The sequence below is a fragment of the Salmo salar genome, chromosome ssa09 (assembly GCF_905237065.1).
Source record: "Salmo salar chromosome ssa09, Ssal_v3.1, whole genome shotgun sequence".
Classification (NCBI taxonomy): Eukaryota; Metazoa; Chordata; class Actinopteri; order Salmoniformes; family Salmonidae; genus Salmo; species Salmo salar.
The window spans coordinates 136589906-136611946 of record NC_059450.1 but is presented as its reverse complement, the minus strand read 5'-3'; the positions used below and the strand labels follow the sequence as shown (position 1 = coordinate 136611946).

At 41.5% G+C, this 22041-nt stretch overlaps 2 protein-coding genes across 2 annotated transcripts; both read right to left on the bottom strand.

Moving 5' to 3' along the window:
• Positions 1–1660: 1660 nt before the first annotated feature.
• Positions 1661–9827, bottom strand: LOC106612943 (APC membrane recruitment protein 1). Its single transcript, XM_045687094.1, has 5 exons — positions 9751–9827; positions 7963–8316; positions 7703–7817; positions 2720–2821; positions 1661–2169 (listed from the first exon to the last, which is right to left on the bottom strand). Exons 2-5 carry the CDS (start codon positions 8168–8170, stop codon positions 2151–2153), a joined length of 444 nt encoding a protein of 147 aa, XP_045543050.1. The 5' UTR covers positions 8171–8316; positions 9751–9827; the 3' UTR covers positions 1661–2150.
• Positions 9828–19620: 9793 nt separating this feature from the next.
• Positions 19621–21047, bottom strand: LOC123723965 (patatin-like phospholipase domain-containing protein 2). The gene is made up of 3 exons (XM_045687022.1): positions 20829–21047; positions 20571–20636; positions 19621–20294 (listed from the first exon to the last, which is right to left on the bottom strand). The coding sequence occupies exons 1-3, from the start codon at positions 21045–21047 to the stop codon at positions 19881–19883; spliced, it is 699 nt and encodes a 232-aa protein (XP_045542978.1). The 3' UTR covers positions 19621–19880.
• Positions 21048–22041: the final 994 nt, after the last annotated feature.

The following is a 22041-nucleotide window of genomic DNA, read 5'->3' as shown; positions in this document are numbered from 1 at the left end:
AGATGAAAGCAGGTTCACACTGAGCACATGACAGACGTGACAGAGTCTGGAGACGCCGTGGAGAACGTTCTGCTGCCTGCAACATCCTCCAGCATGACCGGTTTGGCGGTGGGTCAGTCATGGTGTGGGGTGGCATTTCTTTGGGGGGCTGCACAGCCCTCCATGTACTCGCCAGAGGTAGCCTGACTGCCATTAGGTACCGAGATGAGATCCTCAGTCCCCTTGTGAGACCATATGCTGGTGCGGTTGGCCCTGGGATCCTCCTAAGGCCCTGGGATCCTCCTAATGCAAGACAATGCTAGACCTCATGTGGCTGGAGTGTGTCAGCAGTTCCTGAAAGAGGAAGGCATTGATGCTATGGACTGGCCCGCCCGTTCCCCAGACCTGAATCCAATTGAGCACATCTGGGACATCATGTCTCGCTCCATCCACCAATGCCACATTGCACCACAGACTGTCCAGGAGTTGGCGGATGCTTTAGTCCAGGTCTGGGAGGCGATCCCTCAGGAGACCATCCGCCACCTCATCAGGAGCATGCCCAGGCGTTGTAGGGAGGTCATACAGGCACATGGAGGCCACACACACTACTGAGCCTCATTTTGACTTGTTTTAAAAGGACATTACATCAAAGTTGGATCAGCCTGTAGTGTGGTTTTCCACTTTAATTTTGAGTGTGACTCCAAATCCAGACCTCCATGGGTTGATAAAATTGGATTTCCATTTATTATTTTTGTGTGATTTTGTTGTCAGCACATTCAACTATGTAAAGAAAAAAGTATTTAATAAGATTATTTATTTCATTCAGATCTAGGATGTGTTGTTTAAGTATTCCCTTTATTTTTTTTTGAGCTCTCTCTCTCTCTCTCTCTCTCTCTCTCTCTCTCTCTCTCTCTCTCTCTCTCTCTCTCTCTCTCTCTCTCTCTCTCTCTCTCTCTCTCTCTCTCTCTCTCTCTCTCTCTCTCTCTCTCTCTCTCTCTCTCTCTCTCTCTCTCTCTCTCTCTCTCTCTCTCTCTCTCTCTCTCTCTCTCTCTCTCTCTCTCTCTCTCTCTCTCTCTCTCTCTCTCTCATATATATATATATATATATATATATATATATATATAAGAAATAAACTTTCCTAAAAAAAAGCCACTATCATGAAAATCATTGCAAGACAAGTGTTAGTGTATGAAGGACAAGTACAACAGTAAGGTTGTTATTATAAGGGGGGGGGGGGGGTCAAACAAGATCTCCTTCTTCATCCACTCCTTCAGCCCAGGGCAGAGAGGTACAGTGGGGATAGTCTCCACTCCTTCTCTGCCTCCATCCCCCTCATTCTCCACCACCTTCTCTATATCCCTTCACTCCAGATCCAAGCAGAGCAAGATCGTGTACTGGTTGGAGTCCTGTGAGGAGGTAGGAGAGAGGGATGACGAGGAGATGGAGGATAGCTGGAGGCAGAGGGTGGAACTCCTGTCCTTGGGGGGGGTCTATCCCAGACCCTCGTACTCCCCCCGCATCATCATCATCATCTATCATAACGCAAGGCGAGACCCAGATGCAGATACAGGAGACAGATGGTTGGAGTCTTAGATGTTTAATAACCCAAAAAGGAGTAGGCAAGAGAATGGTTGTGGACAGGCAAAAGATCAAAACCAGTTCAGAGTCCAGGAGGTACAGAGTGGCAGGCAGTATGGTCAGGCAGGAACAGATTCCAGAAACAGGCAAGGGTCAAAACTGGGAAGACTAGAAAAAAGAGAATAGGAGAACAGGAAAAAAATGCTGGTTGACTTGGACATACAAGACGAACTGGCACAGAGAGACAGGAAACACAGGGATAAATACATTGGGGAAAACAAGAGACACATGGAGGGGGTGGAGACAATAACAAGGACTAGTGAAACAGATCAGGGTGTGACAATCATCATCATCATCAGCAGCAGCAGCAACATCAGCAGGAGCCACAGGAGGAGAGGAGAGGAGAGGAGGAAGTACCCTGAGAACATTCACACATCACACACACAGGAAAACACACTAAATATAAACATACATGTGGTTCTGACAAACAGAAACACAAAGAAAATTCTGATAGAAATGTCCTGTGTAGAACAGACTGTTTTGTGTAGATCGCAGCCCAGCTCTCACCTTTCCTGTAGTCCAGGTCTGTCTGTCTATCTGTGTTGTAGGTTTCTGTGGAGGCATGTTAATGACATACAAGCTGATGCCATACAAGGTGATGACATACAAGGTGATGACATACAAGGTGATGACATACAAGGTGATGACACACAAGTTAATGACACATAAGGTGATGACATACAAGGTGATGACATAGAAAGTGATGACACACAAGGTGATGACACACAAGGTGATAACACACAAGGTGATGAGACACAAGGTGATGACACACAAGGTGATGACACACACACCAGATATAGACTGTACATACTGTATGCATTTACACTGAGTGTACAGAACATTATGACATAGACTGACCAGGTAAAAGCTATGATCCATTAGTCACTTGTTAAATCTACTTCAATCAGTGTAGATGAATAAATATTTTTCATCCTTGAGATAACTGAGACATGGATTGTGTGTGTGCCATTAAGATGGTGAATTGACAAAATATTTAAGTGCCTTTGAACGGGGTATCATATTAGGCGCCAGGTGCACCGGTTTGTGATACACACAAACATGAATATCTGATTTGTCTGTGTGTATCTGTCTATCTCTGTACCTGTCTTCTAGGTTTCTGTGGAGGCTGGAGACCAGGGTGTTGATGATAAAGAAGGTGATCTGTCGTAAATCCTGCCACATCCAGAACCCTAATACAACCAGCCTGACACACACAAACACAGAGCGAGAGAGAAAGAGAGACAGAGGAATCAGGTCAGACAATGGGCGCTTCTTACACTTGCTTTGGCAATGTTAACATATGTTTCCCATGCCAATAAAGACCCTGTAATTGAATAGAATAGAAGAGAAGAGAAGAGAAGAGAAGAGAAGAGAAGAGAAAGAGAGAGAGAGAGAGAGAGAGAGAGAGAGAGAGAGAGAGAGAGAGAGAGAGAGAGAGAGAGAGAGAGAGAGAGAGAGAGAGAGAGATTCCTTGTGTCACGCTCTGACCTAGGAGAGCTGTGTTTTCTCTGTTTAGTTAGGTCAGGGTGTGATAGGTGGGTGGGCATTCTATGTTTTCTATGTTTTGGGCAGGTATGGTTTCCAATCAGAGGCAGCTGTCTATCGTTGTCTCTGATTGGAAGCCATACTTAGGCAGTCTGTTTTTCCTATGTTGGAAGTTGTTTTCCGTTTTGTTAGTTACCTGACGGAACTGTTGGCTGTCGTTTTGTTGTTTTTGTTGAAGTGTTTTCATTAACCTCTTGACGGTCGCCAAGGATAGGGGGCGCCACAGCGCATTTTGAAAAAGTTCTGTGCCCATTTTAAACGGCCTACTACTCAAACTCAGAAGCTAGGATATGCATATAATTAATACTTGTGGATAGAAAACACCCTAAAGTTTCTAAAACTGTTTGAATGGTGTCTGTGAGTATAACAGAACTCATATGGCAGTCAAAACCCCGAGACAGATCGAAACAGGAAGTGGAATTCTGAATTGCGAACTCAACTTCATCACGTTGCCTATTAATCACACCGTGAGCTATGGTTCATTGAGCACTTCCTATTGCTTCCACTAGATGTCCCCAGTCTTTACAAAGTGGTTTGAGTCTCCTACTGTTAAAACTGAATGAATGAGACGCTGTGGAACGTGGTCACACGGAGAGGACCATCACCATTATGACGCCGGCGCCCCTGGTTACCCTCCCCTTTCGAAACGTTTTGAAACACAATGCAATCGTCCCCCTCGAATCTTATTGGCTCTCTTGTTGAAAAACGCCCTGAAGATTTATGTTATACAACGTTTGACATGTTTGAACGAACCTAAATGGGAAAAAAATGCATTTTCTCGAAATAGCTGTCCCGCGGCCGACGGAGCATTTTGATCAGCCTTCAGACGCGCTAACAAGAACAAGCTCTTGGAACATAAAGGAGTCATTTTTTCGACCGAAAATACATTTGTTGTGGACCTGGGATTCCTAGAAGTGCTTTCTGTTGAAGACAACCAAAGGTAAGGGATTATTGACAATAGTATACAAGACTAGATGTGATATGCAATTGTTCCAAGATGGCGCTGACCTGTAACGTTAGCCTATTTTTCAGAGTATCGCATCCCCTTTCATCGCAAAGTGTGATTACCCAGTAAAGTTAATTTTAAATCTGGCATTACAGGTGCTTTCAAGAGATATTCATCTATAAATCTTAGAATGACAATATTACATTTTAAAAATGTTTTCGAATAGTAATTTAGTAAATTGTAGCTCTGTTTCATCGGATGCATTTGAGGGAAAATAGTTAGTCAACGTTATGCACCGATGTAAAATGCTGTTTTTATATATAAATATGAACTTTATCGAACAAAAGAATGCATGTATTGTGTAACATGATGTCCTAGGTGTGTCATCTGATGAAGATTGTCAAAGGTTAGTGCTGCATTTAGCTGTTTTTTGGTTATTTGTGATGCATGTGGTTGGTCAGAAAATGGCTATGTGGCTACTTTTACGATATACTCCTCTAACATAATCTAATGTTTTGCTTTTGCTGTAAAGCCTTTTTGAAATCGGACAGCGTGGTTCGATTCAGGAGAGGTGTATCTATAAAATGATATAATTTGAAGAAAAAAAAAAAATAATAATAAAATGTTGTTATGCTAATGGCGATATGATTTTTTCGCTGGGGTTAAAGGGGTTAAAGTAAAGGATGAGCACTCTACACGTTGCGCCTTGGTCCCCTTTATACTACTGCCGTTACACCTTGAAGCCCTTCCAGACTCCCTCTGCCTACCCAAGGATGTCAGAGGACAAAAATCAGTTAACCACCTGAGGAACTCAATCAAACCTTGCGCAACACCCTAGATGCAGTTGCACCCCTAAAACTAAAAACATTTGTCAGAAGAAACTAGCTCCCTGGTATACAGAAAATACCCGAGCTCTGAAGCAAGCTTCCAGAAAATTGGAACCGAAATGGCGCCAAACCAAATTGGAAGTCTTCCGACTAGCTTGGAAAGACAGTACCGTGCAGTATCGAAGAGCCCTCACTGCTGCTCGATCATCCTATTTTTCCAACTTAATTGAGGAAAATAAGAACAATCCGAAATGTATTTTTGATACTGTCGCAAAGCTAAATAAAAAGCAGCATTCCCTAAGAAAGGATGGCTTTCAATAAATTCATGAACTTCTTTGAGGGAAAAGATCATGATCATTAAAAAGCAAATTACGGATTCCTCTTTAAATCTGCGTATTCCTCCAAAGCTCCGTTGTCCTGAGTCTGCACAACTCTGCCAGGACCTAGGATCAAGGGAGACACTCAAGTGTTTTAGCACTATATCTTTTGACACAATGATGAAAATAATCATGGCCTCTAAACCTTCAAGCTGCATACTGGACCCTATTCCAACTAAACTACTGAAAGAGCTGCTTCCTGTGCTTGGCCCTCCTATGTTGAACATAATAAACGGCTCTCTATCCACCGGATGTGTACCAAACTCACTAAAAGTGGCAGTAATAAAGTCTCTCTTGAAAAAGCCAAACCTTGACCCAGAAAATAGTATAAAAAACTATCGGCCTATATCGAATCTTCCATTCCTCTCAATTTCTTTTGAAAAAACTGTTGCGCAGCAACTCACTGCCTTCCTGAGGACAAACAATGTATTCGAAATGCTTCAGTCTGGTTTTAGACCCCATCATAGCACTGAGACTGCACTTGTGAAAGTGATAAATGACCTTTTAATGGCGTCAGACCGAGGCTCTGCATCTGTCCTCGTGCTCCTAGACCTTAGTGCTGCATTTGATACCATCGATCACCACATTCTTTTGGAGAGATTGGAAACCCAAATTGGTCTACAGGGACAAGTTTTGGCCTGGTTTAGATCTTATCTGTCGGAAAGATATCATTTTGTCTCTGTGAATGTAAATATCGGTGTTCCTCAAGGTTCCGTTTTAGGACCACTATTGTTTTCACTATATATTTTACCTCTTGGGGATGTCATTCGAAAACATAATGTTAACTTTCACTGCTATGCGGATGACACACAGCTGTACATTTCAATGAAACATGGTGAAGCCCCAAAATTGCCCTCGCTAGAAGCCTGTGATTCAGACGTAAGGAAGTGGATGGCTGCAAATGTTCTACTTTTAAACTCGGACAAAACAGAGATGCTTGTTCTAGGTCCCAAGAAACAAAGAGATCTTCTGTTGAATCTGACAATTAATCTGGATGGTTGTACAGTCATCTCAAATAAAACTGTGAAGCACCTCGGCATTACCCTGGACCCTGATCTCTCTTTTGACGAACATATCAAGACTGTTTCAAAGACAGCTTTCTTCCATCTACGTAACATTGCAAAAATCAGAAACTTTCTTTCCAAAAATAATGCAGAAAGATTAATCCATGCTTTTGTTACTTCTAGTTTAGACTACTGCAATGCTCTACTTTCCGGCTACCCGGATAAAGCACTAAATAAACTTCAGTTAGTGCTAAATACGGCTGCTAGAATCCTGACTAGAACCCCAAAATTTGATCATATTACTCCAGTGCTAGCCTCCCTACACTGGCTTCCTGTTAAGGCAAGGGCTGATTACAAGGTTTTACTGCTAACCTACAAAGCATTACATTGCTTGCTCCTACCTATCTTTCCGATTTGGTCCTGCCATACATACCTACACGTACGCTACGGTCACAAGACGCAGGCCTCCTAATTGTCCCTAGAATTTCTAAGCAAACAGCTGGAGGCAGGGCTTTCTCCTATAGAGCTCCATTTTTATGGAATGGTCTGCCAACCCATGTGAGAAACACAGACTCGGTCTCAACCTTTAAGTCTTTACTGAAGACTCATCTCTTCAGTAGGTCCTATGATTGAGTGTAGTCTGGCCCAGGAGTGTGAAGGTGAACGGAAAGGCTCTGGAGCAAAGAACCGCCCTTGCTATCTCTGCCTGTCCGGTTCCCCTCTCTCCACTGGGATTCTCTGTAATTTAGTAAATTGTAGCTCTGTTTCATCGGATGCATTTGAGGGAAAATAGTTAGTCAACGTTACGCACCGATGTAAAATGCTGTTTTTATATATAAATATGAACTTTATCGAACAAAAGAATGCATGTATTGTGTAACATGATGTCCTAGGTGTGTCATCTGATGAAGATTGTCAAAGGTTAGTGCTGCATTTAGCTGTTTTTTGGTTATTTGTGATGCATGTGGTTGGTCAGAAAATGGCTATGTGGCTACTTTTACGATATACTCCTCTAACATCTCTGCCTCTAACCCTATTACAGGGGCTGAGTCACTGGCTTACTGGTGCTCTTCCATGCCGTCCCTAGGAGGGGTGCATCACTTTAGTGGGTTGAGTCACTGATGTTGTCTTCCTGTCTGTGTTGGCACCCTTCTAGGTTTTGGCCTTTCTAGGGAGTTTTTCCTAGCCACCATGCTTCTACACCTGCATTGCTTGCTGTTTGGGGTTTTAGGCTGGGTATCTGTACAGCACTTTGAGATATCAGCTGATGTAAGAAGGGCTATATAAATACATTTGATTTGAGAGACAGAGAGCGAGAGAGAGAGAGAGGAATCAGGTCAGACAATGGGAGCTTCCGATCTTTGTGTGTTTGTGTGTGCGTGTTACCTATGCACGTTTCCAAGGAAGAAGCTGAGTGGCAGGGTGAAGGGGAGGAGCATGTATGACATCACATGCATTGGGGTGTGGGTCCACAGCAACCCCATGATGTTGCATAGCAACGCTGAAACACCAATCACAGCCTTATAACATGACACTTCTTTATTAAGATGAAAATAATAGGCCACAGTCTGTCAAGTATTCTGAAAATAAAAATCGAATTATCACTTATTTTGCATGATGTCACTTGGTGTGTGTGTGTACCGTACCTGTGTGTATCCAGCTGGGCAAGGCTAGATACATGGCCAGCTCTGGGGTTGCCAGATTCCAGGGTAGATCTCCCCCTTCAAGTGAGTAATTTCTCTGATCGCCTCTGGTCTCTGTCAGGGAGGACCACTCCTCTTCCTCCTCCTCTTCATCTTCCTCTTCCTCCTCCTCTTCTTCCTCCTCCTCCTTCATTTGCTCCTCTCTCTTCATCTTTTCCTGCCTCCTCTCTATTTGTTCCTCCCCTTCTTCCACCTCTCTCTCCTCCTCCCAGTCTGTTTCCAGATCTGTCCATCCGTCAGGAGGAAAGGACTGATGCTCTGATGGAGTGTTCAGAAGAGGCAGACATGGGACCAGGTCTGGTAGCGACAGGAGAGAGAATGCGAGGAGAGAGATCGAGGAGAGAGAGAGAGAGAGAGAGAGAGAGAGAGAGAGAGAGCGAGGAGAGATTATTATTTTTATTATCATCATCATCATCATCTTCTTTCACTTGCTTTGGCAATGTACATATATGTTTCCCATGCCAACAAAGCCCTTTGAATTGAATTGAGAGAGAGACACACACACACACAAAACTAGATCACCTATTGGGAAACAAAGCAAAATGCATTGCCAACTGGCCCAAATTTGACAGTACACCATGGCAAACTATTTGAACATGATAACTGATCAAAACCTTGACAAAGTACAGCTAGTGAGAACAGCCTTGCCATTGAGAAGGGTAGACACAGGAAAACCTGTATCACGGTAGTCGTAGGATTGAGACCAAAATACAGCGGGTATATGTACACTCATCTTCTTTTATTTGGACAAAGAAGGGAAACAAAAAACGTATACAAAAACACAACGCCGATAGACAGTCCTGTAAGGCATAACGCTAAACACGGCAATAACCTCCCACAAAGTGACAGGTGAAAACAGGCTCCCTAAGTATGACTCTCAATCAGCAACAACGATGTACAGCTGTTCCCGATTGAGAGTCATACCAGGCCAACACAGAAATACAAAACTAGAACAGCCCCTTAGAAATACAAACACAAGAACATACCCAACACCCCGGAACACATAAATTAAATACCCCTCTACAATACACACACACCCCGAACCACCTAAATCAACTACACCCTCTACATCGACACATACACCAATAAACCCCAGAAACACTCTACACAAAATATCCCTCTATCTAAACCCATACACAAAACCATGAAAACAAATACCCTCTGCCACGTCCTGACCAAACTACAATAACAAATAGACCCCTTTACTGGTCAGGACGTGACAACCTGGCTCCGTGTAGCATAAAGGCTATGCAGTCACTGTGCTACATTGTTGCCTGCCATCAAATGAGGGACAGTGTCTGACAGACCAACCAACCTGCACATTTCTTTGTGTTATTTACTTATTTTCTTACTGATATCCATTCCTAATACAACCCCATCCCCCCCACCCTTGATTATTGTTCTTACTGATATCCATTTCTAATACAACCCCATCCCCCCAACAACAACAATTTAGAGAGAGAGAGAGAGGCAGAAGATAAGATAATTGAAGAGAAAGAGAGAGACAGAGATATAAGTCAGGGGAAGTGAAGAGAAAGAAAGACAGAGAGAACAAAGAGAGGCAGAATAGCAGTGAAGAGGAGAGAGAGACAGAGTGAGAGAAAGAGCAAGAGAGAAGGATAGAAAGATACAGTCACAATTGGATTATGACTCGCTAGCTATATGTCATATAATATCTTCTTCTACCATCATAAAGACTCATCTATACAGAGAAAACATGACATGACCCACCACTTGTTTGTAGAAAGTGAAGGCCATCGCTGTATCCACTGTGGTAGGCCTTGTCCAAAGCCTGAGGAGAGTATAGAGGTCATAGAAACAAACACTCTGGACTATCATTGCTCCACATCTAACATTTCCCTGTTGAAATACTAAACCCATTCACAAGGTTGGTTAACTCTTGAGGTCCCACTCATCTCCACAATGATTGGTAAATCCACCTTAAGTTTATTTCTCTCTTATTTTACCAGGTCAGTTGACTGAGAACACATTCTCATTTACAGCAACAACCTAGGGAACAGTTACAGGGGATGAATGAGCCAATTGTAAGCTGGGGATGATTAGGTGACTACAATGGTATGAGAGCCAGATTGGGAATTTAGCCAGGACACCAGGGTTAACATCCCTACTTTTACAATACATGCCATGGGATCTTTTAGTGAGCCAGGATAACTGTTTAACATCCCCCTACATAAGGCAATTTGTGCCTCCTACTGGCCCTGCAACTCCACTTACAGCAGCATCTGGTCTTCCATCCAGGGACTGACCAGGACCAACTCTGCTTAGCATCAGAAGCAAGCCAGGAGAGGGATGCAGGGTGGTATGCTGCTGGCAAGATATGAACCACATATATGGAATACCTTACAAAAAAAATTACACCTGCATTCCCTGCTGCCGATAGGGCAGTTTAAAACTGTTGTTAAATGAGTTCACTGAAGTGTGACATTGTTTATAACTTGTTGTAATAACATGAAGTAATGCATTTATAGCTGTCTTGTAGTTTATCTTTTTGGAACAGGAGTGGAGAAATATAATTTTTTTCTTTCAGCATCTCTTGATAAAATGTGAATGTGTGTTTAAGTGTTATCTTTTACACTTATGTGAGCAGACAGTATTTCAACCACATAAAATACGCACCTAAGAAGAACTGAAGTCTTATCAGAAACATGTTTTATCATTTTATCAGCTTTTTATTTAGTTAAAACCTGTCAAACTGATGACATTTAGACATTTTGCACAGGAACAATCTTTCCACTGTTTGAGTTATTGCATTTTCTCCCCAGTCCCTAAACGAACCAGGCAACTTTACCAGCGTTAGCTAGATTATAATGCATTCATTTTATCGAAGTAAGACATTATTCTGGTGAGCACTACTTTATTTAGTCTTCTAGAGCAACAAGTTATGACAGGAGAGAAGCTGCATGTATCTAACCATAGATGACAAATTGCCTACCAAAAGTCGGAAATTATAATTTGGCCTACCAAATGTCGGAAATTATTAGCAGAAACGTATCTAAATTAGGGGTGAATGTAGCCCAAGCCAGTAGGCTATACCGTCCAATGCAGAGTATCCGCAAAGTCAATTATTATGGTGCATCAAACTGTGCAGGTAGGCTACTTTTTTTTGCATTTGTGGTCCTTTCTTGTTTGAGTAAACAATATACAGTTTCACAAAAAATCTTAGTCTTTACACTGAAATAGGTTCTGATAGTAGTGTTTTGAATATGTCACATTAGTGTGATCTGGGTTGTCACTAAATTAGATTAATCTGATGTGTGTGTGCATCTCATTTGAAAGCAGAGTTTCATCTTGAGCAGGGAGTACATCATTTTGATTGCTGTGTTTCATTTTGCAAGATGTCTGTGGGGTTTGGGGAAATTGGCTAACTGTTTTGTGCTTAGAGTTGAGTACCTGAGATGTAGTTTCAGCAAACGTGTGTTAACAATTGGGAAAAACTGTAATAAAAGTTTATAAAAATACAACATTATGACATCGCCAGGAACTGCAAGTGATGGCTCTACAGTCCTCCTATCCTTCTGATAGGCTTATGAGCTTCCACCCATAGAGATCCCATTACATTTCTAGAGGGGCCATGTCATAAACCCTCAAAGTTCAATTTTGGGGTGAAAATGCCAGCCATCTTGGTCAGGGATTAATCCCAAACTATTCTAATTGGAATTAATGGCAGTAGAGATGTAGGTGATGCATTTCCTGCTTTTTCTTATGCAGGAAAATAAAAGTCATGAGATGCATCAGAAATTGAAAAATGACAGTTGTAAATCCACAGAAGAAAATATATGATTCTTGTTGCTATGCTACCAGTTAGCGCTTTTAACTTGCAGTTTGCGCCCACCTTTATGCACAGGTAATACACAATTATAGCTAGTGTCTAAAATAATGATATGGATTTAATATTTGTCAAATTATTGAGCATGTCCTCCAAATTATACTGAACAAAAATATAAACACAACAATTTCAAAGATTTTACTGAGTTACAGTTCATTTAAGGATATCAGTCAATTGAAATGAATTCATTAGGCCCTAATCTATGGATTACACATGACTTTGAATATAGATATGCATCCGTTGGTCACAAAAAAAGCTAGGGGTGTGGATCAGAAAACCAGTCAGTCAGTATCTGGTGATTCCACCAATTGCCTCATGCAGCTTGACACATCTCCTTTACATAGAGTTGATCAGGCTGTTGATTGTGGCCTGTGGAATGTTGTCCCACTCCTCTTCAATGGCTGTGCGAAGTTGCTGGATTTGGTGGGAACTGGCACACGCTGTCATACACGTCGATCCAGAGCATCCAAAACATGGATGATATGTCTGGTGAGTATGCAGGCCATGGAAAAACTGGGACATTTTCAGCTTCCAGGAATTGTGTACAGATCCTTTCGACATTGGTCTGTGCCTTATCATGCTGAAACATGAGTTGATGGCAGCGGATGGACCTAAGGATCTCGTCACAGTACCTCTGTGCATTCAAACTGACATTGATAAAACGCAATTGTGTTCGTTGTTCGTAGCTTATGCCTGCCTATACCATAATCCCACTGCCACCATGGGGCACTCTATTCACACCGTTGACATCAGCAAACTGCTCACCCACATGCGCCAGACATGTGGTCTGAGGTTGTGAGGCACGTTGGACGTACTACCAAATTCTCTAAAAAACCACTGGAGGCGGCTTAAGGTTGAGAAATTAACATGAAAGGAACAACCCTGGTGGACGTTCCTGCAGTCAGCATGCCAATTCCACTCTCCCTCAAAACTTGACACATCTATGGCATTGTGTTGTGTGACAAAACTGCACATTTTAGAGTGGCCTTTATTTTCCCCAGCACAAGGTGCGTCTGTGTAATGATCATGCTGTTTAATCAGCTTCTTGATATGCCACACTTGTCAGGTGGATGGATTATCTTGGCAAAGGAGAAATGTTCACTAACAGGGATGTAAACAAATTTGTGCACAAAATCTGAGAGAAATAAGCGTTTTGTGCATATAGAACATTTTCTGGGATATTTTATTTCAGCTCAACATTTTACATGTAGAATAGATTTTTTGTTGTTGTTGTGTAAAATTGTCACGTCCTGGCCAGTATAAGGTTAATTGGTATTGTAGTTTGGTCAGGACGTGGCAGAGGGTATTTGTTTTATGTGGTTCCGGGTGGTGTTTTGGAAAAAAGGGTGTTTGATTTAGTATTTCCGGGTTTTTGGTTTATGGTCTGTGTTTATGTATTTCTATGTGTTATCTAGTTAGTTGTATGTCTATGTTTGGTTAATTGGGGTGGACTTCCAATTGAAGGCAGCTGGGTGGTGTTGCCTTTGATTGGAAGTCCTATATTAGTTGGGTGTGTTTGTTTGTCTAATTGTGGGAGATCGTCTTTGGATTGCTGTGTTGCCTTCAAGGCTGTCATTTTGTCGTTCATCGGTTTGCTTATTTTTTGTATACGTGTTTGTTTGGTTTTTTCCTTCTTTTCTGTTAAATAAAGAAGATGAGTATACACATACCTGCTGCGTTTTGGTCCTCTTTAACCAACGACAAGCGTGACAAAAATAAGCATTAGAAATGGTCCTTATTTAGCAAATCAAGATCCTGATATAGACCTCATTCAAGAACATAATGCATTGTAACTGAAAATATATTATGAAGGCCTACCATCAGTATTAGGCGCATATTGAGAAAATAAGATGTCCACATCAGGATCATGATATTTAGTGAGTGTTACTGATTTAAGAACAAACGTTATGAATTTACTGAACATAAATGTAATAATGTTTGTGTATGGTTCAAAAGTCAAAACTCATGTCGACATTCATTGTTATTGAAGGAGAATGTACTTACACAAATCTACAAGGAGTTAGTAGAAACCATATTTATTTAAGCAAGTCAGCCATATCAGCTATTGTTTTTTTTAAAAGGTAGTAAATGAGGCTGAATTAACTTTTTTGCAGCCAGATGAGGCTCCACTGATAGCCAGGTGTAGTGGTGGTAAGATTCCCTCCATGGTGCTGAATGGAAAGCTCCACTGTCGGGACAGCTTTATGTCGGCCCACAGTTTGTAGGCACTGTTTCTCACTGTTATAGTGCAATTAATATATTGTTTAGTGTTGTGTTGTGACTTTGCTGGCATGCATCAAAATGTACATGCCAAAATCATCACTGCCCATGAGTGACAGAACACTGAGCCAATCACAGCGCTACTACAGAAAATGACCAAAGTCTACTCTCTGTATTTTTGCTGGCAGCCCCTCCACCACAGAAAGCACTGAACTAGGCTGAAACACCTGCATTTTGGAGCTGCCTTACTCAAGAGACCAAGTTTGTATGTGGCTTTATTAACTCAATGATTCTTTTACATTTTTTACATTGTTTGCAAACTGATATGTAACAAATTAATATCAGGTATGTCAGGGTGGGAAATTGCAAATGTGAATTGGGCAAAGCTGGAGGTAATAATGCATTTTGGTTATAGTTTATTGAGATGCATGAATACACCACACCAAAAGCTTGATTTTATGGCTTTTTTCAAACGAATTTCCTGCAAATCAATTATTCATGTTCACTACTTGGTCAATTGATTTGAAGATATAATCTACGCAAATACATTTTATGAATTGATAGTTCACCTCTGTTTTATTGTATTCACTCACAAATAGTATTTCAAGAAGATCGAAATGCATAGGTTATTTAAATGAAACTGATTGAGATCAATCAAATGATTGGCTTGCAGATGCAATTTCACCTGTAAAACATTAAGAATTATTATAATTCAATTGACATTGATGATGGCCTATTTTGAAATTAGGTATGCCTAACTTGGTGTTTGAGGGTACTAAAAGTAGAACCTTTTCTTGAGACAATATCTGTGGGCATGTCACACCCTGACCTGAGAGAGACGGTTTGTTTCTCTATGTGGTTAGGTCAGGGTGTGGGGTGGGCATTCTATGGTGTCTATTTCTTTGTGTTGAGCCGAGTATGGTTCCTAATCAGAGGCGTTGTCTCTAATCGTTGTCTCTGATTAGGAATCATACTTAGGCAGCCTTTCCCCACCTGTAGTTGTGGGATCTTATTTTTGTACTGCTCGTTGTAGCCTGCAAGACGTGACGGTCATTTGTCATTGTTTATTCTTTTGTTGAAGTGTTCTGAGTTAAAATAAATTCAAGATGAACACGTACCACGCTGCACCTTGGTCTACTCCTTTTGACGATCGTTACAGGGCATCAGTGACGCGAATCAAGAGCAAAACATAATTGACAGAAACAACTTGTATTGTTGCATCTTGTTGTCCTTTGGTGGCTAGCTAACTAGCTCAAATTGTCTCCCTTTCCTAAAGCTTCATAGGGCTAGGCCCCTTTTTTTTCTCAATTTCCTGCCTGAATGATGTGCCCAAAGTAAACTGCCTGTAGCTCAGGCCCTGAAGCCAGAATATGCATATAATTGGTACCATTGGAAAGAAAACTATTTGCTGTTTGTTGAAATGTTAAAGTAATGTAGGAGAATATAACACAATAGAAATGGTAGGAGAAAATCCAAAAAACAACCAGAATAGTTTTTTTTTGAGAGACCATCCTCTTAGAAATGCAAGAGAAAGGTCATATTGAAAATTAGCACCCTGGATGCAATTCCTATGGCTTCCACAGGGTGTCAGCAGTCTATGCTCAAGGTTTCAGGCTTGTAACTTCAAAAACAAATAAGAAATAACAGTTTTAGTAGAAGGACACAGTCTTAGAAATCCGTGTTTGCGTGCGCCATGAAAATATTACGCACCTGCTAAAATTGGTTTCCTAATGAACATACTTCTTTCCAAAATAAATATTATAGTTTGATTACATTTTAGGGTATCTGAGGAGTAAATAGAAATGTATTTTGCCTTGTTGAAACAATTCCTTTCTCTGCAAGTTGAACGAGTGGATTACTCAAATCGATGGCGCCAACTAAACAGACTTTTTGGGATATAAGAAGGATTTTATCTAACACAATGACACTACATGTTATAGCTGGGACCCCTTGGATGACAAATCAGAGGAAGATGTTCAATAATTAAGTGAATATTTAATCTTTATATGTATGTGTATATATATATGTATGAAATATATATGTATGAAACCTGTGCTGGTGGAAAAATATTTTGATGTGGGGCGCCGTCCTCAAACAATCGCATGGCATGTTTTCGTTGTAATAGCTACTGTAAATTGGACAGTGCAGTTAGATTAACAAGAATTTAATCTTTCAGCCGATATAAGACACTTATATGTACCTAAATGTTTAAAATCCATAATATTTATCATTATTTATTTGAATTGCGCTCCCTCCAGTTTCACCGGAAGTTGCCCCAATCCTTAATTAAGAAGGTCTAAATTAATAGTGGTTTTACTTAATTCTCCATACTGGCCAATGATTATAACAGTGATTCTTATCCAACCATAAATTCATACATTGTGAGAGGATGGGAGTTCCATATGTAGCTAGATGTAGAAGGTTAATGTTAACTAGCTGGCTCATCGTTGCCCATGAAAGGAAGTTAGGCTAGCAAGCAAGCATTTTAGCATGGTTTCATAGGACAACAACAAATAAGTGTGTACTGTTTGACAAAGTCATACACCATTTTGTCAACATGAAAGAGAGGATGACATTGGTGTTTCCCTACAACTAGGGTGAGTCAACATTTTTTTTGTACATGCACGAACACATACTTACACACAGAGAAATCAGAACCATGGACAGCCACATTATATTAAGCTTACGTTGATTAGACTAAACAGTTTTTGCTATCTTTTAGTTGTCACTGTATTAGACTCAGTGGCGACCGGTCATTCAGGGCAGGTTGCCTGTTTTGAGACCCACACTTTAAGGTAAACAATATATAAAAAAAAATATATATATATATATATATATATATATATACATACTGTTGAAGTCCGAAGTTGACATACACTGAGGTTGGAGTCATTAAAAATCGTTTTTCTACCACTCCTCAAATTTCTTGTTAACAAACAATAGTATTGGCAAGTCGGTTAGGACATCTACTTTGTGCATGACACAAGTCATTTTTCCAACAATTGTTTAGAGACAGATTATTTCACTTATAACTCACTGTATCACAATTCCAGTGGGTCAGAAGTTTACATACACTAAATTGATTGTGCCTTTAAACAGCTTGGAAAATTCCAGAAAATGATGTCATGGCTTTAGAAGCTTCTGATAGGCTAATTGACATAATTTGAGTCCATTGGTGGTGTACCTGTGGATGTATTTCAAGGCCTACCTTCAAACTCAGTGCCTCTTTGCTTGACATCATAGGAAAACCTAAGGAAATCAGTCAAGACATCAGGAAAACCTGTTGTAAAAATTGTATACCTCCACAAGTCTGGTTCATCCTTGGGAGCAATTTCCAAATGTTTGACGGTACCACGTTCATCTGTACAAAGAATAGTACGCAAGTGTAAACACCATGGGACCACGCAGCCGTCATACCGCTCAGGAAGGAGACAGGTTCTGTCTACTTGAGATGAACATACTTTGGTGCAAAAAGTGCAAATCAATCCCAGAACAACAGCAAAGGACCTTGTGAAGATGCTGGAGGAAACAGGTACAAAAGTATCTATATCCACAGTAAAACGAGTCCTATATCGTCATAACCTGAAAGGCCGCTCAGCAAGGAAGAAGCCACTGCTCCAAAACCGCCATAAAAATGCCATACTACGGTTTGCAACTGCACATGGGGACAACGATTGTACTTTTTGGAGAAATTTCCTCTGGTCTGATGAAACAAAAATATAACTATTTGGCCATAATGACCATCGTTATGTTTGGAGGAAAAAGGGGGACGCTTGCAAGCCGAAGAACACCATCCCAACCGTGAAGCACGGGGTGGCAGCATCATGTTGTAGGGGTGCTTTGCTGCAAGAGGGACAGGTGCACTTCACAAAATAGATGGCATCATAAGGCTGGAAAATTATGTGGATATATTGAAGCAACATCTCAAGACATCAGTCAGGAAGTTAAAGCTTGGTTGCAAATGGGTCTTCCAAATGAACAATGACCCCAAGCATACTTCCAAAGTTGTGGCAAAATGGCTTAAGAACAACAAAGTCAAGGTATTGGATTGGCCATCACAAAGCCCTGACCTCAATCCTATAGAAGATTTGTGGGCAGAACTGAAAAAGCGCGTGTGAGCAAGGAAGCCTACAAAGCTGACTCAGCTACACCCGCTCTGTCAGGAGGAATAGGCCAGAATCCAACCAACTTATTGTGGGAAGCTTGTGGAAGGCTACCTGAAATGTTTGACCCAAGTTAAACAATTTAAATGCAATGCTACCAAATACTAATTGAGTGTATGTAAACTTCTGACCCACTGGGAATGTGATTAAAGAAATAAAAGCTGAAATAAATCATTCTCTCTACTATTATTCTGACATTTCACGTTCTTAAAATAAATTGGTGATCCTAACTGACCTAAAACAGGGAATTTTTGCTTGGATTAAATGTCAGGAATTGTGAAATTTGTTGTCTGAGCGTTTAGGCCTAGAAATCTCGGTTGCAAGGCATATGAACTAGCAGGTTATAGAGCAAACAACTCATTTATCACAACACATAGGTTGTAACATGGCTTTTTGGGGGGCTTGGCTTCTCCAGTAATTTTACCCACGCACCGCTATTGGTGAGCATAGGCAGACATTGCAATTGGAGAATGCATTTTATGCGTATTCTTTAACAGGGCTCTACAACCTTGTTCATGGAGAGCTATCATCCTGTACATTTTCATTCCAACCCTAATAGCTCACCTGATTCTAATAATTAGCTGATTCATAAGATGAATCAGGTTAGTTACAACTGGGGTTTGAGTGAAACCTTACAGGATGGTAGCGCTCCAGGAATAGGGTTGGAGAGCCCTGTAATGATAGGCTATTCAATAGGCTACATTTGTCGGTACAAACTTTGATTGAGGAAATGATAACATAATTAAAAAGACATTTGCGCTCCCTCACCTAAAAAAAAGTAACACTACAACACTGCTTATTTTCAACATATCAAAAAAACATATCAAGATCAGGATATGGACCTCAGCTAAGAGAAGCTTCATATCTTGAATTTGAAGAGAAAACACAGATATCTGATGTATAGAGTCAGTATTTGTCAACATGAAGAGAAAAAATAGGATGACACATATGTGGCCACAGGAAATGTCCATGTGTGATATTAGGAGTAATCCCAATATCATACACAGTATGTTTAAAAGACACATCGGGATTCAGAATCATATCCACAAAACTCAAAACATGCATTGGAAATGGTCTGTATACTCTGGAATATAAAAAATGTATATCCCTGATATGGACCCTTTTTTACCCAGTTTAGTCTCAAAAATATATGTAAACAGACCATAAATGTCTCAGATTTTTTTTCTTGGAAAGCTGTGAGCACTATTATATAATACTTGTTGAATTTACAACTTGTCTAAGTCCTATCATATACTGATTTGAGTCAGTGTATGGCTATGGATTGACTAGATTGTTTGAATGAAATATTGGCATATTGGTAGTTAACTTGAAAAATGTATGGAATCATTCCTCTAAAACTGTCTGGCTAGCTAAGACACAGCGCATATATATATATTGTTTGCATGTTTGTTTTCAGGTCTGGGGGAAGGGGGTTGGGGATTGTTTTCAGGTCTATGGGAAGGGGGTTGTTTTCAGGTCTAGGGGAAGGGGGTAGGAATAGAGGGCTGGGTCTAGAGGTATAGAGGTTGTTTTGGGGTCTAGGGGAAGGAGGTTAGGGGTTGTTTTGGGGTCTAGGGGAAGGAGTAGAGGGCTGGGTGGCGAGGTAGAAGGCAGGTTGGAGAGGTAGAGGGCTAGGTGGCAAGGTAGAGGGCTAGGTGAAGTGGTATCAAGGTTGTTTTGGGGTCTAGGGGAAGGAGTAGAGGGTTGGTTGGAGAGGTAGAGGGCTGGGTGGAGGGCAGAAGGCTCGGTGGAGGGCTGGGTGAATGGGTAGAGGGCTGGGTGGAGGGGTAAAGGGCTGGGTGGAGAGAGTAAGGGTTGTTTTGGGGTCCAACCTCCCAGTTGTAGGGGTAGAGGGCTTCAAGGAACCGGTAACCGTTGGCCACACTGCAGTTGAGGGGCATGCCGCTCATGACGATGACATACATGGAGCCAGGGTCTGGTGGACAGATGTCCGCCTCTCCAGCGAATGGCGACACAGTGAGGGTGTGCGCATAGGGAGAGGAGTGGGTTGGCTGGATACTGGACAAACCACCGTCCACATAATGCTGTGAGACAACACACACACAGCTTTTATAGCATTATGTTTCTATTCCAGAGATAGCACACCTGATTCAACTTCTCAACTAATCATCAAGCCCTTTACTACCTGAATCAGGTGTGCTAGTTCAGGGCTACAACAAAATTGTAAAATCTTTGTTGATAGCCTGACTGGAGTGTGTATGTCTTGCATGCAGGTGTAAAAGTGTTTGAGGGTGTGCATTAAGTGAAAGTATATTAGGATTATTATTAGCCTACAGACAGTGAGCAGTGTGAGCACTCACCACTCCTTTGTAAGACGGTGGCTGTATACCATGGTACCCAGGGATAAAGCAGCTGCACAACAGTGCCTTCATGTAGGGAAAAGAGGAATGCAGTTAAACATCACTGCCTAATATACAGACAGTATGACCAAGTTCTTTACATGTTGATTCTTCTAATGCTTTAGGGTGAACAAGGGTCAACTGATTTACACAAAATATTAGCTTTCTTAATGTCATAGTCTATAGCAAAGCACATGCACTTAACCCCCGCCCAAACACCTGCACAACTTCCTCTCGGGATGTGAACTCTGACACCACAGTATTCTGTCCATCTGGGATGCGCGTCATGACGACGGCGAGGCGTCCACTGGCCCGGATGTGGGCATCGTCTGGTAGCGAGTGGCGCAACAAACCTTCTATCCACACAAACACGTTCCCCGCCAGGTGCAGTGGCCCCCTCCTCTGCAGCGCAAACCTCCGCATCTCATCACGCACCATGTCTGCATGACACACAGTCAACATGGCACACACACAGAGGCACAGAGAGACAGGCATAGACAGTCAGCATGACATACAGTCTGAATGGCACAGATGTAAGCTACACTTGCAGTGTGATTAAACCATGAATCAACGCATCTCACATTACATGAGGGTCTGGGTGTCGAGGGCACTGCACTCTCCTGGCCACAATCATACCTCACATACTGGGACCCACTACATCTCCCTCAATGGCCACACCTCAGATTCAGCTGCACATTTACAGGGTGTCTGTCCCCAAGTAGTTGTGCACGGCTCAGCTGTTTGTTCACCTTGCTATTAACCCATCTACAACGCCGGATTATATGTGAAAAAGTGAAAATCTTAGGCCAGCACCCGACACTAACCCGCAAATATAGAACATGTGCTATAGGCCAGTCACAGATGGCAGAACAATTTATTGACAGTTGGTGCAGGATTTGTTATACTTGATTAAGATATGTTTCTTCTTATAATTTCTGATATTTTGGTAGGCTGTTTGTTAGTCATCTTGTCTATGATTAGATCAGTGGCGACCCGTCATTCAGGGCAGGTGGGACCGACCTGTTTTGAGCCCCACATTTTTAGCTAATGTTTTTGCATGTTATTTTGACATTAATACGTGTCACATAATAGTTTGCGAACAATGTAAAAAAAATAAAAAATCATTGAGTTAACAAAGCCGCATGCAAACATGGTCTCTTTTTTGCTTCCTAGCGTAAGGCAGCTCCAAAATTCAGGTGTTTCAGCTTAGCTCAGTGCTTTATGTGGTGGTGGGTCAGCCAGGAGTTGGTAATGTTCTCTAGTTGCGCCGTGATTGGCTCAGTGTTCTGTCACTCATGGGGACACCACGTTACAGCCAAGTCTAAGGGCAGAGCTTGAAAATTCAAGCCCCTTGGGTGCTGCCATAGTGTTACATTAGAAGTGCTCATCCAAGAAGGCTCAAGGTCATTGGCCACAGATAAAATGACGTCAA

Bases quoted from the DNA above. Each gene is read 5' to 3' on its own strand.
- LOC106612943 (XM_045687094.1), bottom strand. From the start codon at position 8,170: ATGAAGAGAGAGGAGCAAATGAAGGAGGAGGAGGAAGAAGAGGAGGAG. The intron at 7,818-7,962 runs GTACGGTACACA...TTGGTGTTTCAG, and splicing joins GCCCAGCTGGATACACACAG to CGTTGCTATGCAACATCATG. The intron at 2,822-7,702 runs GTAACACGCACA...TGTGTGTGTCAG, and splicing joins TTCCTTGGAAACGTGCATAG to GCTGGTTGTATTAGGGTTCT.
- LOC123723965 (XM_045687022.1), bottom strand. From the start codon at position 21,047: ATGGTGCGTGATGAGATGCGGAGGTTTGCGCTGCAGAGGAGGGGGCCA. The intron at 20,637-20,828 runs GTGTTTGGGCGG...CCCTACATGAAG, and splicing joins CCCGAGAGGAAGTTGTGCAG to GCACTGTTGTGCAGCTGCTT. The intron at 20,295-20,570 runs GTGAGTGCTCAC...GTTGTCTCACAG, and splicing joins CACCGTCTTACAAAGGAGTG to CATTATGTGGACGGTGGTTT.